The 17,174-nt window shown below is 47.7% G+C and overlaps 1 protein-coding gene across 1 annotated transcript; it reads left to right on the top strand.

The window, feature by feature from the left end:
• The first annotated feature begins 1,260 nt into the window (after positions 1–1,260).
• LOC143359227 (uncharacterized) lies at positions 1,261–16,409 on the top strand. Its single transcript, XM_076797014.1, has 6 exons — positions 1,261–1,989; positions 11,696–11,901; positions 11,981–12,116; positions 12,297–12,430; positions 13,443–13,710; positions 13,979–16,409. The coding sequence occupies exons 1-6, from the start codon at positions 1,890–1,892 to the stop codon at positions 14,053–14,055; spliced, it is 921 nt and encodes a 306-aa protein (XP_076653129.1). The 5' UTR covers positions 1,261–1,889; the 3' UTR covers positions 14,056–16,409.
• Positions 16,410–17,174: the final 765 nt, after the last annotated feature.

Consider the following 17,174-nt stretch of genomic DNA (forward strand, 5'->3'; position numbering starts at 1 on the left):
CTTGGAAAATAGGATTACCCGGTAGATGATAGGATCTCAAATATTACAGTAATCAAATACGCTCCAATTCTACTGATTGGCGTAGGACAGATTAAAGTCTTAGCTTGAGCCCCACCTGGCCCAAAATCTAGCTTACGCAAGCCCGTCGGACCAGGGTTAGCTCTGGGAGTAATCAAATTCAGGGTGGTTAGGTCTGGGTCCAGATTAGGGGACTGGGAAAGTGTTAGGTTTTGTAGGTATTGAGGTCCAATTAGTTGGAGCCTCCAAGTCAGTCCCGAATCTAGCTGGCCCAAAACTTAGCTTACGCTAGCTTGTCGGACCCGGGTTAGCTCTGGGAGTAATCAAATTCAGGGTGGTTAGGTCTGGGCCCAGATTAGGGGACTGGAAAAGTGTTAGGTTTGGTAGGCATTGAGGTCCAATTAGGCGCCTCCAAGTCAGTCCCGAATTTGAACCCTGAGGTCTATTCTGCAATTGATATCCTACATCTGCATTGTCGGACAGGACATCCAATCCACCTGGAAATGATCAAATTTCAGTCGAACGCGACGCCTCCATAAAAAAAAAGGGCGTTCAAAGTCCGCCGTTCCTTATTAGCAAGACCCCGCGAGGCCGTCCCAGGACTCGTGGAAGTACTTGCTTCTCATCAAACGCAAAACAAAGAAGCCTGGGGAACAAACGGTCTCCGCTCTTTCGGAATTGCTATGCGCGGGAGGGTTCACGCGCGCCGGTCGAAACCGAAAGGAAACACCGGCGGTCTCGTCGGAAAAATCCGCATAATTCCTGGCGGAAGAGAGCGTCTCTTCCCGGTTGGTATCCTAAGAGTAGGAGGTCGTGGCGGGAGTGTAGCGTATTTCCCCCAATTTCGTTAGCGCCTGCACGCGTAGCTAGCACACGTACATACATACATAGGTAGAGCGCTCGCTCACACACGGACGGTCAGTGTGGCGCGCGAGCGAAGTAGCAAGCCGGCAGTCAGGCAACGCATCGAAAAGAGGTCCGCCGCGCAGGGGCAGGGAGCGAGATGGAGAATTTTGCAGCGATCATCGACTTGGAGAACGGCGCAGTCGCCCAGGAACCGACTCGAAATCGTTCTGTCCTCTTCGTTCACCGAGTCGGGTCTAGTGTCCCTGTCCTCGTCGGTGCCGCTGTGCTCCCGGCAGCTCCTCCACCCTTCTCCCGCCAGGTTCCCAGTCCCCTCTTTACAACGCTGCCACCACCATCGTTGCTCCTACCACCACCACTACCATCTACGAACAACGTAGCATCATCAGTGGTAGCAGCAGCAGCAGCAGCAGCAGCAGACGCCGCCGCTACACCAGCAGCAGCTAAACCAGCAGCAGCTACACCATCACCAGCAACACACCGGCGGCGCCTCTCCTGTTCCTGGTGGTGTGTGCCGCAGTAGCAGTCCGGTTCTCTCTAGACCCCGGTATAGATTTTCAATTAGTGCAACCCGAAGGAACGTGGATAACGATGTGCCGCCGGGGTGACGACACCTGCTGACCACCTGGAAGGTCGCTCGGGAGTCCTTCTTCAAGCTTCACGTTCGTAGTCGTCGACATCGTCTTCTGTCGCGGTCGGGTCTCTTTGACAGTGCAGTCTACCGAGGACCAGCTCTCGTTTGCCTTCGGGGGGAGGGGTCCACGGGGACACGGCGGGACAGAGAGAGAAAGAGAGAGAGAGAGAGAGAGAGAGAGAGAGATCGATCCCTCGTTTCTCGTCCAGTGCGTGAACAGTGCTACCCTAGCTCTCCGCTAGCTTCGAGGGACCATGGTTGACCAGTGACACCGTTCTCATCCCGCCGCCGCGAACAGGACACCCTGTGTGGTGGGACACCCTGTCGTCGTCGTGTTCGTGGTCGTCTTCGTCGTTGACGTCGTCCATGCTGCATGATGCCAGAAGGATCGCCGAGGATGACGCAGCTACGGACGATACGCAGGACCCTGCTGTCTAGGCTGGCGGCGCTCTACGTGCTCATGCTGCACTCAGGTGGGTACACGCCAATTACCGATCGAAACTGCCTTGGACCAGTTCCGAGGGGGACGAACGATCATTCGTTCAGGGGGTTGACGTCGTCGATGGACGAACGCCGGGCCTCCGAGGTTTCGTTGGCCCGCGAGTGGTGCGCGAACGACCTCCCTTTCGACGGCTGTTCCTCGATCCTCCCAGCTCCTGGTAGATGGTGCTCGCGAATTCCAGGCCTAGGAATCGGATTCCTCAGGGTTGTTTTGGTTAGGGTTGGTCGACTTTGTTGTAGGACCTCGAGTCAGGTGTATTTTGGGACACTGGATTCTGGACTGAGTACCATGTCGGGTTATAGATCAGATACTGGTTCAGGATCTGTCCCAGAGTGTAATTGATGGCCTATTTATAAGTCTATCTAGCTGTGGCTCTAGTCGATGTCCTAATTCAGATACTATCGTGGGCACTAACTCGGGCGATAGGTCAGGTACCGACTGAGACTCTAGTTCAGACTCCACTCAGGCATACCTTAGGCACCCCGTCTTATTACAACTGAAACCCTGATTAATATCCTAGCTCAGGTACTAACTCAGGCACTAATCGAGGCCTTTGTTAATATCCTAACTGAGATTCCAGCTCAGGCACTGATTCAATTTCTAATTGAGGCCCCGAGTGACACCTCAGATCATGTTGTACCTTACTGTCCAGCTCAGGAATTACCTCTGGCTCCGAGTTATGTCCCAATCAATATCCTAAATCAGGTACTACCTTATTCCTCACTCCACTCTCCGAGATCCCAACTCAACTACTATCTCAGCCACAAACTCGAGCCCTACCTCACCGATTCTTGCTCTATTAGACACCTCAGATTAGGCTCTAGGTCAGACACTAACTCAGGCTCTATCTTAGCCTCCAAGTGATCTCTAGCCAAAATCCCAGTTGATCTGAGCCACTAACGTTCCCCAAGAATAAGCTCTAGGTGCTCCCTTAAACTTCAACGGAATCTCCCAGACGTTTACCCAGGAACGTGGCTTAAGGATCCTTTAAAGGAAGCTTTCTTTGAGCCCCCGAATGGCTAGATCAAGCAGATCCTAAAGGTGTTTTCGATGTGCCGGCGCTGATCCCGCGGGAGCGAAGCGAGCATCCACGATTCCCATTGGCTCCGTGGTCGATTGAGCGCCCGCCAGGCGACAAATAAACAATTAACGGGGCCACTGTTGCGATAATCGTGGAAACGGCTGCCGCCGTGCCGATCGCACGGTGATATTCTGGCGTCGATATAGGAGAGCGACGATATACAACGCGCGCACGTCCACGCGGCTTGGCGCGGCGTCGCCCCCGCATTGTTTGGATGTTTGCGCGATCACGATCTACGCGTTTGACAATGGTCCACCGTCGTGGCATTTCACCGTTATCGATCTCGATGTACTCCGTGTAATTTCCTTAATCTAGACGCGGCTCCCGGGATCCCATAAGCGCTAAATGATCCGCGCTCGACGCCGAACCAACAAATTGGATTTTCTTCAAGACCCAATAAAACGGCGAGAAAAAATCGTACGTGCAATTTTTAGACGGCGTTGCAACGAGGAAGATTCACTCTTTCGATTCGCGTTGGTTTCAATGGGGGAAAAAATTTTTTAAAGGCAGCCCGGTTGTTTGAATCTGCAACGCGATGGAAAGACCACTTTTGAGTTCCCGATTGATTCGCACTGCACTAGAATTTTTTTAACAGGAAAAGGAGTTCATGTTAGTGGTCCAGGAAGTTCGATCTTTAAATCGAGCTCTAAGGTACAATACCGTACGATCTTTTTTTACGGAGTTACAGGTAGTTGAACATCAAGACTCTGTTCATTCCTTAATTTTCGCTCGGTAAAAGCACACTAACGACACCGTTGCGAATAGTCTCGTCCACTGTCGACCGTGCTTCTTCCACGAGGAAATTAGTTCGAAGACGGATGCAATCCACTCGGGCCCGGCCTGACAGCCGGTCATTTGTTCCCGGTATCTGATCCCCGGACTCTTGTCTATCTATCGAACAATCGATCCACCGGAACATCGAACGCGTGGCTCGGTCTTCGAGCCGGTGAAAATAACAGTGTTAGCGTCTCTACTAAGCAGTCAACAGCAGCCGATTAGCGGTCTAATTCAACCATATCAAACACTATCAAACCTAACTCAACCGGACCAAACACTGTCACACCAAACTCAACCAGACCTGACTATCACACCTAGCTCAGCCGGACCAAACACTGTCACACCAAACTCAACCAGGCCAAACACTATCAAGCCTAACTCAACCGGACCAAACACTATCAAACCTAACTCAACCGGACCAAACACTGTCACATCAAACTCAACCAGACCTGACTATCAAGCCTAGCTCAACCGGAGCAAACACTGTCACACCAAACTCACCCGGACCAACATAACCACATGGGAATAAAAACCAACGAACTCTAGCCCTGTAACATCGAACGCAACCATGCACCAGGCATTGGACTCGGGCCTAGACGGATTGGATTTAATTCAAACCTAACGCGGAGCGCTGATCGCCTAACACAGACGGAACTCAACAGTGTAATCGGGTGCGGCGAGGCGTCCCGGCTCGGAAAAATTGATGGAACTGTTGGAGAACGGTTTTTCCCGAGGAGAGCTTTATTCACGGCTCGTAATCGATCTACTTTCACGGTGGGATCCTCGAGAGAAGTTCCGCGCGTCCTCGTCCCGGGGAATCCTATTTCTGTTCCCCCGGCCCGGACGCGAGGTACCCGGGGTCCTATCTAAATGTCCGTTGGTTACCGCATTACCCGGCGTTCCCCGCGCCCACCAGACGGAAACATTCGTCGACCTACCGCCTCTCTTTCCTTCTCGGGCCGGGCCTGCACGATATTTTAATTTCCTCCGCGTCCCTCGAGCAGACCTCGTTCCTACCCTTGTTGAACGTTGCACGATGAAAGGATCCTGACAGCGCGAACCCTCCCCTGGAAAAACCGACGGAAATCGTTTTCCCTTTGTCCTGACGGCTGGCCCGTGCTCCACGATCTTATCGCGGGACCGATAACCATCCTTATTATCGGGCCGGGTTCGCCAATGGTTTGGAAACCCGGCCTCTTGTTGACAGCACGACGACGACCACTCACAATGGGCCAAATCATTTTTCTAACGCGAGAAGGGTGTTCTTGCTCCTCCGGCTGGCCTGTTGGTTGATTGCTGGAGAATGGATGTTGGGTCCAGTTTCACCTCGGAAGTTCAATCTTTTTGGTGACAGCGTTTCCACAATTCATCAGGACTAGGTCCTACACTCGCTGGACGTGTTGGGCCAATCAGAGCTAGGTCTCGCGGCGCTAGGTCTTCCGATGTTAGGTTGCGCAAAGCTGAGATTTATCAAGGTTACGTCTTAAGACCTATGGAGGTCTTATCAGGGCTGGATCTTATAGCGGCAGAATTTATCAAGGTTAAGTCATTCGGTGCTAAGTCTTGCTTGTCTTTTGATGGCAGGTCTTGCAAAGCTGGGATTTATGGAGGTTAGGTCTCATTTCCGGAGGTCTTATCGTCGGGGCTGGGTCCTACGGTGTCAGAATTTGTCAGAGTTAGGTCGTTCAGCGTAACGTCCCTAGGATTTGAAAGTGCCAGGTCCCCTCCTAAAACACCGAAATCCCTATTTAGCGCTGGGTCCCGTTAATCTGTGTGAACAGCTTCGGCATTCCTAGGTACACATCAGTCGTAGGACCTCGGTCGTCCCGCTCTCCCAATATTATGTTTCCCAAATCATCGTGCTACCTGAAGTTAAACAACTCCTCGGGTCTACCGCAAGTGATCCTACGGCTAATATTGCGACGAGATTGAATGATCAGCGCTAGATTAGGTCTGACCTACATCCGAATCGGACAATTATCTCAGACATAAACACGGCGGACAAACAGTCGGCTCTCCGTCAGGTGATTAGCCGGAAGACTATAGCTCGGCTCCTCCGAGTTGAACGAAACCCCGTGTGCTCGAACGGTTCGATTATGGTCCTCCCTGGAAGGTCACAGCGCTCTGAATAATCGAGCAGTCGCCGCCCGCAACGACGATCCGAGTCTCATTCGAGGAACGTCGCCATAGAACGGCGAGCTTTATTGGAAATTCAGCCAATTAGGGTACTCGAGTTAACGACCTATCGTAATGCGGTCTCGCGGGACGTTTACGCCAGTCGTCGTCACGGTTTTTTAACCGGACGTGACGTCACGGTTATACGCGTACAATTACGCTCGTCTCTTCGTTTTCATCCTCTGCGATCGGTTAAACCGTCGCGTGACGCGATTAGGTTCGTAGCTGAGAGAGAGAATGAAGTAAGTTCGTCTCGGATCCGTTCGTCGACGATAAAACACATCGTTGCCATCCACTTGACAATCGGTCGCGTGTTCTGCCTACACTCCTTTCCGCGTTTTTCCATAAGTTGGAAAAGCGGTCAGAAAATTCAATAATGCCGACTCGCGAAAAATACTGCTCAGACATGCGAGCCGGGAATTAACGTGGACGGTCGTGTAACGTTTAATTCACGACACGATGCCTCTGCCAGCCACGCTGAAAGTCTCTGACACCGAACATAACGCGATTTCTCGTGGAAAACCGGGCTGAACAGGTGGGCCGCTGGTTTATTACGCGGCCACGATTTTAGTTGACTTGGCTGACCATTGCTCACCTGGTCTACTTGATCCTTTCGACCTGCTGACAATCTTCCGTTACACAATTCTACTGAAAAACAGTTTTAGATTCTGCGGCTGGAACTGACTCGTCTGTCAACGGTTAAAATTGCTAGCGTCGTTGGAGAATTGATTAAAAATTCCTCGGTCTGGCCATTGTCTGCTGTATCTACTTAATATAGACCACAGAAGAAGCAATATAGACACTGTCTAGTTTTACACGTTGGAAACATTCAACCCTTAATTCGAATTCCAATAAAATCTCGCAGATTTCAACACGCTGAACACAAATCTGAAAACCGCTTTCGGTTCCCCGAAAAAAAAAAACGATTTCGAACAGCAGAACTCGATAAAATAACAAATGTCGAGTTTCCAACTTCCAGAATTTTTTGCGCTTAAACCGTGAAAGCCACGTACACGTACCTTGCACGAGACGATTCTGCAAACTCGTCCGAATACAACGGTATATTTTTTTACAATATCCTAAGCTTTCCAACACGTGCAAACGATATTTGAATCGGGACGGGCACCGTGAGCGCTCGAACCTTGTCGGACACTTTCAAATGTATTTACAGAATGAAAAATCTGAGGGAAAAACCGACTGTGCTACGCGATAGAGAAGAGATTTAAGTATTATCCGGGAGAATCGGAAAATTTTCGGAGTTCGTGTTGAGGCGTAACAGCGATCGAAACGGACAAATGAAGTATCGATTCGTGCGAGAGCGTTCGCGGAAGGACGTTTCTCCAGCCCCTTGGCTGTTCACGTGAACGTTCATCATTGCCGTGTCTTCCCGGGTTGTCGGGCCGCAGACGCTCGACGTCGCGACGCCGCTCGCACGTGCCCGTGACGGACGCCGACACGGTCGATTTAATTAAAGACAATCGGACGAGGGTTGGATGTGTACCTGTCGCAGCGGCAGGTTAATCAGCGGCCGGAAGTGTATACCGGATATAAGGCTAGGTCAAAAATCAATTACCATAACTGTGCCAGGGGCGGAATCCCCGTTCGACGATCATTGTCTACGCCCGAATTGCCAGAGCGCGCATAACACTCGAATTCTTCAGTATCAATTTTTACCAAAATGCAATTATAAATATTTTTTTAAACATTCTTTGTCGCGATATTTGAAAGATTGAACATGTGAAGAAAATTCAGTTTAGTGATCGAGCACGTATGTCAGTGTTTAAATTATAATTGGACAGTGTTTTCTATTTTTGTTGGAAAATCAGTAGAAACGGTGGACCACGGTTAGGCACGTTAAAGAGTAACATACAAATCGATACAAACACTGTATTACTTGACCAACAAAACTGTGCTAAAAGCATAAATGGGGCATCTGTTTTAATTGATATCGATAATATATTAAGTGGAATCGATCAGCGCTGGTCAGCCATACCTGTCTCCATCAATTCGAAACTGCCAATTTTAATGAAACTTGAAACAAAAAATATTGGATATGTATTTTTTGATAGCTCCCCTCATACATGTTTAATGGGTGAAAATAACCCTCAATGTTAGGGGTGGAAAAGTGCTTTTTTGAAACATATCTTGGTAATTAATAAAGATAGCACATAATAATAGAAGGACCAATAGGTCTACGATAAATGTCTTGTAAAATACGTTGAAAAAGATTCATAAATAAATGTTTGATTGCGTGCGTTTTCGCAGGGAAATGTAGGGAGTCCGGGGGGTCAATAAATTAGAGAATAATTGGTATTAAAACGGAGCAGTTCGAAAAAGGGACGTCGGTTTTTTTCCGGTCGCGGCAAAAACAAATCGACAATCGGTTCAGACCATTCGGCGAGGGGAGGGGGGGGGGAGGCTGGCTCGAAAAATAGATCGAAAAATTTTTTCCGCTTCGATGCCCCGATATCGGCTATCGCGGAGCCCGTCTGTCTCCGCGGGCTTTTACGTCCGTGTGTGCTTTTTTCCTCGATCCGTAATTGATTGCGAAGGGTTCTGGTTTCGCAATTCCCGTGGCTCGTTTTACAAGCGGCCAAATTCGGTTTTTTCTCGGATCGCGTTACGGTTGGGGCGTGGGGGGAGGGGCTGAAAGAAGCCGGCTTTTGTATGTTTTGTTATTTTCCCCGGTGCAGTGGCCGGGGGGAAAAAAAACTAGAAATAACAGAACGGCCGAAAAATACAGCGATCCCGGCCGGAGTGACCCAGATAAAGCGATCGGGGCAAGATGTCGGCCCGTGACCCGAGACGACGCTGTCAAAACCGATCGATGTATTTTTATAGAGACGATTCCGCGGTACAGCCACGTCTCCCACGAAATATCCTCGCTTTTCCCAGACGTAGTATCCACTTCTCAAAACTCCATACAACTGAACTTACAATATTTTCACAATCTACTCCGAAGGGTCGAATTCCCAGGTTCTGTTCAAAACGGGATAACACAGCAACAAAAAATCGTACTTCACATTTTAAGATGGCGCTGCAAAGAGGAAGATTCGGCCTTCATATTCGCGTTGGTTTCGTTCACCAGAAAAATTTCTTAAGCCTTCCAGAGACGCTTGAAGCTGTAACATTTTGCAAAGATTGTCGAAAAGACTGTTTTCAATTTCCCGTCGGAGTCAGACCAGACCGACATGACTGGACAAAAATTATCTTAGGTGGGCGAAAGCGGAGAGCTCGCCCTTCAAAATGAGGCAAAGTACATGGTCGTAGGATTTTTTTCACAAAGTTATACTAGGTGAAACATTGACAAACCGTTTCTCAATGTTTACCAGATCGTTTATCAATTTATTATTAAACGTACATCATCTCTGCCAAAAAGTGAAGTTACTGGGATGAAAGCGGATGGTCTACTCTTCAAAATGAGCTCGAGTACATCATCGTATGATTTTTTCTTCCCTGGTTACAGCAGGTCAAACATGAGCGATTTTTCATCCCCCAATTTTGCTTTCGCAGAAGCGCATTAAAACCGGCGTGTGTCAATTGGCTGTTGTCCGGTAGCTAGGCAGCGATTGGTCATCGGGAGAGCTTCATCGGGCTCCCATTGAAACGGGGTCTCACGGTCGGGGGATGAAACGGCGCAGCCAGTCGAGGGTGGAAGTTAATTAAGACCACTCGAAAAAAAAGCGACTGTGGTTCGCGAGTAGCATTTAATGCGGCGGATGCGTGGCGAATAACCGCGACCTAATGGGGAGCAGAACCGAGAGAGAGAGAGAGAGAGAGAGAGAGCATTAGAATCTAAAGGGGATTTCTCTGAGCACGGTTTTGCACCCCCGCCCCCACTTGACGAAGAAAGGCCTCGATATCGCTTTCGTAATTTCCCTCGTTGAATCGGGGTGCCTTTCCCCCACTCCCTCGGCGGCCCTGAAGAGAAATTCGACAGATCCGATTGGCTCGGTATCGAATTGAAAATCGCTGATTTCCCGGCGATCGTATCGTCGACCGGAAATTTGCTAATTCCGTCCCGCTGACGACGATACAATTTAATTGTTCCCCCGTCGTATCCAATAACTCCTCCCACTCTTCCCCTCCTCACCTGCCCCCCAACTGTTATTTGACTCGTCTGCGGGGGTGGTATTATGAGAGAAACATTCTCGCGTTCCACCCTCGTATCGCCGATGCGTATTTCGAGGACACATCCCCGGTAATTTTAAGAAGCTTAAGCCGTAAGAGGATCCGACCACGATCAGCTGTCGATACGTCATCGTTCGCGATACGTCATCGAGCGTAGCATCGGCTTTCAGGACAGACGCTATTAGCCTGGGAACCGGAAGTAGTGTAAGTCGACGTGATCGCACTGATACGATAACGGGATTCCTCTGGATAGCAAAATTATATGATTTACAAATTTTTGTTTCGCTATTTTTTTTTCGATCATTGCGTTGTTTATACAATATTTGTTTCTTTATAATATTGTGCTGTTTAATTCATTTTGTTGTTTTTCGCCTCTTTTTCTGCGTCACTGGTTAGCTGGTAACCTTGCGGAGTTAGCTCGGCAGACGGGTGTTTACGTGGCAAGTGGAAAAGGCCACTGTATGGTCAGACATGACATTGTTCGCGGCTTTCCATGGGGAGAGCGATGAACCGTACAGAGAAACTCTCGTGGAAGTTGTGCGGAGGAATATAGGGGCGAGTAGAATGAGTCAGTCTGCGCTCAGACACCCGCGGAAGCTGTTACGCGAGGTTTCAAGTAGAAGAAGTCAACGTATAATCAGCCTCTGGTGAAACAAATATAATTTCTCTTTGAACAGACAGGTTTCATGCTTATTCCACAAGACCAATCGTATCAGTGGATTATTTTCCAAGTAGAATGCCCCTGTCGATGGTCATACGAAGTTAAATTCATTATAGACCATTCCCAAGTAGAATAAGTCATGCATTCATCAGAGAATGTTTAATTCACAACATGGTCGAAGTAAAGCAAGCTGTGCTTGAATCGGACAGCATATCATCTCGAAGTAGAATAAGCCTAAAATCTGTCAGGCGATGCATATTTCATTGCCAAACCCTTCTGCAGTGAAATAGATCATAGTTCTGTCAGACAATTCGTCTCTCAAGTTTGCCGGGAAGTGGAGCAAGTCAGAGTTTGATCCAACAACACAATTCTTGTTTGTTAGACGATTCTCGAGTAGAATAGATCATTCACTGGTCAGACAATGCTGTTCCCAGGTCTGTAACACAGTAGAAGAAGTCGGACTGTTTCTTGATATTACAGCAGACCTTTCTGCAGTAGAACAGGATAATGTTCGGCCAGCCAATGCGTACTTCAGAGCTTTCTGTAGCAGAACAGAACAGTGTGAAATCAAACAATGTATACTCCAGACGTTCCAGCAGTAGACTAGGACAATGATAGGTTAAACAGTGTACACTTCAGACCTTCCTGCAGTAGAATAGGACAGTGCTAGATCAAACAACCGTACACTTCAGAGCTTCTGAGAGTGAAATAGGGCAATGTATGGTCGGAAAACACAATTGCAGTGTTTCCAGCAGTAGAAGAGGACAATATTTGGTCGGACAGGGTCGAAGAGAAAATATGTTTACAGTAGGATCAAGATGAGCAATACTGACAAAGGAAAATTGTGTGCAGGGGTGGTAGCCCTTCGGATGACAGCCCTGCAGATTCCGCATCACGTGGTGCTGAACGAAACGGTTCGGATGCAGTGCAACTTCAACCTGGACGACGAGAGACTCTACTCGGTAAAATGGTACAAAGACGGCCACGAGTTTTACCGTTTCGTGCCACAGGACAAGCCCAAGGTGCAGACGTTTGTGGTGCCAGGAGTGCATGTGAACGTGAGTATACACCCTAATTTTTAACAATATCCCGAAAACCGTTTCGAAAAACTATTTTTCCGAATATGTTGGCTTTCAGACGCACAAATCCACGGAGAAGTCGGTGGTGCTGCAGAACATCAGTTTAACCAGCGCGGGGAGGTATCGTTGCGAGGTCTCGGCGGAGGCTCCGGCGTTCCAAACAGTTTCGGACCACGCGGACATGATGGTAGTCGGTGAGCGAAAATTACGGAAAAATATTTCTCTCTGGTCGAGGAACGGTGTCTTCGAGTTAGGGGGCGAAAGATAGATAGGGGAGGCTTCGTTTCAATCTCTCGAGTGGCTGGCAACAGCAGTCCTGTGCTCGAGGGGGAAGAACGGTTTGATGAGAACGGGAAAATGTCATTTTCTTGCAGTGCTGCCTGACGAGGGGCCACGAATATCCGGCGGCCGTGCGCGCTACCAAGTTGGGGAGGTCGTTCATATGAACTGCACGTCCGCACCCTCGAAACCCGCTGCCCTGTTGACTTGGTTCATCAACGGCGACCCGGTAAGCACCCAACAATATGTACGCAAATGCCCCTTCGACGTTCACTCCCCTGCATGCAGATTGCCGCTCGGAAAGAGACTTCTATTATCAATTAGATGGGGATAGCGGTCGAACGTGGAACACCAATTTGATTTTTCCTATACCCTGAAGGCTCCTCGGGAGGTCCTAAACGCTCTTTGCGGACTTCGGTTGGTTCTAAAAGGTCTTTGCAGACTTCGGGAGGTCCCAAAAGCTCTCTGTAGACTTCGGGAGGTCTCAAAAGCTCTTTGTAGACCTAGGGAGGTCCCAAAAGCTCTTTGTAGGCTTCGGGGGGTCCCAAAAGCTCTTTTTAGGCTTCGGGGGGTCCCAAAAGCTCTTTGCAGACTTCGGGAGGTCCCAAAAGCTCTTTGTAGATTTCGGAAGGTCCCAAAGGCTCTTTGTAGACTTCGGGAGGTGTGATGCGAAAGCTCTAAGGAAACTTTGGAAAGTTCTGAAAGCACTTAGTAAATCTTGGAGGATCCTAAAGATCCACAGATTAGCAACTATCCAAAAAGAATGAGTTAGTAGCCAAGGAAATCCGGGACAGGAGAAAATCTGGCGTCCCTTCATCCAGGTCTTTCATCATCCCCGATCCTCTAAAAGAATCCACCGCACATCCGGCGCACAAAAAAGAGAACGAGGGATGGGGGATAGCGTTTGGTTCAAGGGAAACAATTTCCATCCGTTTAGCCAATTGCAACGGTAAACGACATATCCAGTGAAGCTCTCTCTTGAAAAAAAGGCGACAGACAAAGGTCGCCGGGCTGAAAGGGGTCGCTTGACAAAGTGTGCTTTAATCACGTTTCAGCCGGCATCGCAGTCAAACACTCCTACCCGCGAATCGGTTCCCGCCTGGGCAATTGTTCTCTTCCTCTCCCTCTCCCTCTCTCCTCTCCCTCACTCTCTCGGTTCTCAGCGAATGGTTAGAGGGGAGATGAGGGGGTGAATTCGTCGTAGGAGATTATGATGGGGGAAACAATCGGCGGTGTTCCAGGCTGATACCCAGTACCTGAGGGGGCCGCACATAACCGCGGTGGACGAGAAGGGCCTGGAGACCGCGGTATTGGGCTTGCAGTTCCGTGTCGCCAACAAACACTTCAAGCGGGGCGACATGAAGCTAAAGTGCTTGGCGACAATAGCGACCGTCTACTTGCAGAGCAACGAGGAGAGCGTGGAGGGGGACGACAGGATCCTGAAAGCACCTGTAATGGAGAGCCGCGAGACCAGGGCGCAGAGCCACACTCGCAACGACTTGAACAACGGTGGGTTCCCTAGATACCTTGCCAGTAGACGAAACCATTTTTTGGTTCAACGGCGTGGTCCCTAGACGCCCTTTCAGTCAGCAAAATAATTGTTTGGTCTCCCACAAGCCATCCTCAAAAATGGTCGCTTGAAATAACCCTGTAGGGGTCATTACCTTGAGATTATCTTGAGATCGTCTTGAGATTACTTCGAAATGGCCTTGACAATGTTCAAAATTACAGATTGTGGTCTCTTTCTATTCCTAAAACGACTCTATGGCAATTTCAGGGAGCAGGACATCAACGACACCGACCTGGATGATGCTGGTGGCCCCGGTCACCTGGCTGGTCGTCCTTGGCCGATAATAACACACATTTTTCCACATCGCTTCCTACGAGTGTAAGACGAGTACATTAGGCGATCTCGTTCCCATCGTATCTAAATACTATCATTTAAGCCGCGTAATCGTAATTAAATATCATATCGATAACAAATGAAGAAGAGAAAAGAACAAGAAACACATGGCAAAGCTGGCCATCATCATCCTCGTACAAAAAAGAAGAAAATCATTGGCGGGTCCAACGAACGTTCTCCACTGTTCCTTCAGGACGTCTTCTCGCGCATCATTCGTTTCCGCCACGAGACAATGACACACACTTTTTTACTATTTTTACCATCGAGGACTGACGGGACTACGACAAAAGCTCTGCAGCAGATTCTAATAGCAAGTAAAAAAGAACCTGACTCGTTGACTGACGTTGACTATCTTCAAAAATAATTTTTTATTAATTTTCCATTCTATAGTCTCTTTAAAAATTAAATTACCTATCTAATAAGCTTGCTAATCACTCTGCTATATCTAGAAGTGACTCGGTATCAGATTATGTTTGTCGAACAATTTATAAAGACAATTCTTTTCCTCAAGGTTACTTGAAGGTCATGCAATTTTACGAGACTTTGGAGGATAGCAACTGTGTAGTCAACGTGTCAGAAAAGCCACAATCTTTATGGGTACAGGTTGCAGAGTTTAGGCCACGCTGATCAATCGTAGGGGAAGTCACTTAGCTGTTTTATGGTCCTCGTTTTACCCACTGGTGACGCGATTTTCGTGGATCCGCCATTGCCACTAAACCAAAGTATGTTCTAGGCTCTAAATGTATTCTCGCGTGGAGAAAGAAGGTTCTCGTTTCAAACATATCCGTGGAATTAACCTAGGAAGAGAGGGAGAGACAGCTCGAGAAGTATGAAAACGAGAGAATCGACGACGAGAGTCGAGAACAGGGGGGAATCACTATGAAGGAGGAGCATGAATCCGTCTCTCCGTGCGTGTCTATGTTAAGTCGTCCGAAATACGTCGTTCTAGCAGAGAAATCGCACAACGTTCTTGTTGCTTTACCGTTATTTTTTACCGAGACTTTGTAAAAACGAAACTCCCGCGTCCGAGTCGTTTCGTTCCAAAGAAAACTACTTTATCGACGCTCGGTATCGAATCCTTATCAGAGAAATAGGTACACTGGGTTGCAACATTGTGAATCTCACGTATTTACAAAGAAAACAAAGATTTTGCACTCGTTTGCAGCCATCCAACAGCTTTCCGGTACAAAACTACATGGAAAAATTACAACAAATGAACCAGAAATCTAAAATCACTCGACCAGAGAGTTTACAATAGAATTAATCAAATTCCTTATTGTCCTATGACTAGAAAGTTGCACAGAGTTACAGTGAGTTAAAATCTCAGCAAAATCTTTGTTTCCACTTTTGTAATTCTCAAAATGTCTCCGGACTTTTGTGACCTCCTGTACATATTTCCCTGTACAGGTTGCTCTATAATTTTCGAAGGATATCCAGCACGAAAGGCTGCATAATTTTCCTTGTTACAACGAGTCTGGTTCCGTCTTGATTTTTCTATGCGACGAGCGTGCGATCACGATCGCGCGTTCGTATTTTCCCGCGGAAAACAGTTACTTCCGCAAAAGCAGGAATTGACGAACTAAAAATGACCGAGAGAAGGTTTTCGAGCGGGAATTAATGGTTTAAGGGTGTTGCATGATTGTGTCGGTGTCCCGAGAAAAAATTGTCTTCGCTTTCCCGGTCTCGGTGCGCATTGCCCTACGGTTTTCCCTTCCGTTTTTCCCTCCCCGGAAAGAGCGGGAAAATCGTTTCGTTTTTGAACCGATCTTTCTTGTGAAATTGCCGCGTACGCGTCGCACACACAACGCACGCACAACGTTTGCGAAACGAAATTTACACTCGAACGAAAGCGCACATTGTAAACATAGATACTTTTTGCTGGGTACTTAAAATCGTTGCTTGTTTACAATTGTTTATCGTCTTCCCCGCGGCGGGACAATATCACAAGAGAGCTGGTTGATCTTTATTGTTGACAATATTGTTGCTTATTGCTGGAGTTTTATTCGTTGCTTGTTTCTACATCGTGTTATGTCGTTGTTTCGTTCCTCGTTTCTTCCTCGACCTACACGTCCTCGAAAGGGGTGTGCTGCAATCGAATTATAAGAAGAATAGGAAACTAAGGAGAGGCAGACAGAAAGGGCAAAATTAATTGCACAACGTTCGTTAAACTTTCGAATCGAAACCGGAAATCTGTTTCTCCCGTAGATCCATAGGTATCCCGATATCTTGTGTCACGTGAGCGTTTTTTGCGAATTTGTAAATATGTACATAATTTTCATCGTTATTAAAATTCACTATTATAATACGTCCCCGTCTTCTCCTTCGCCCCAGCAGTAGAAATTACCCTAAGAATAACATTTCTTAATAAAAAAATTCGAAATTCCTACGAGAATGTTTAAAAATATTAATTTTTACCAGACATGAAGGATTCTTGCCGTTTTCCTCATAAGACTCGTGCAAACCGCGGCACGAATCATCTGCTCACGTCAAAGGTCCGTACAGCGCCAAAACACGTAGCGGCAAAACGCTCAAACTGTTAGCCAAATTTACCGACGGATGGTTTTACAAGTTATCGACAGATGGTACTACTATATTTTTCACAGCTTTACCATCAGCGCTCTACCATTACCGACTGCCGATAAATTTCACGAACAGTTTGGGCGTTTTGCCGCTACGTGTTTTGGCGCTGTACGGACCTTTGACGTGAGCAGATGATTCGTGCCGGAATTTGCACGAGGTCTTATGAGGAAAACGGCAAGAATCATTTACTCCTGGTAAAAATTAATATTTTCAAACATTTGTATCTTAGAGCAGGAGCGCTAATGATAATGATTTGTCATTCCAATAACCATGATCAAGAGTCAGATTAGACTCCATGATTTGTAGTAGAGGGCGTAAGAAAACGAGTTGTTTTGTGTGAGACACGAAACCTCATTGGTGGTACCTCAACTGTGCTCAAACATGAATAATAACGAGAACGTGAAGAATGTAGAAATGTAAATCTGTATTGCTTTAAATTATTACATCCTGTCTACAAAAATCACAAAAACAATCATAAATGACATTAAAA

This window comes from Halictus rubicundus, chromosome 11 (assembly GCF_050948215.1).
Source record: "Halictus rubicundus isolate RS-2024b chromosome 11, iyHalRubi1_principal, whole genome shotgun sequence".
Classification (NCBI taxonomy): Eukaryota; Metazoa; Arthropoda; class Insecta; order Hymenoptera; family Halictidae; genus Halictus; species Halictus rubicundus.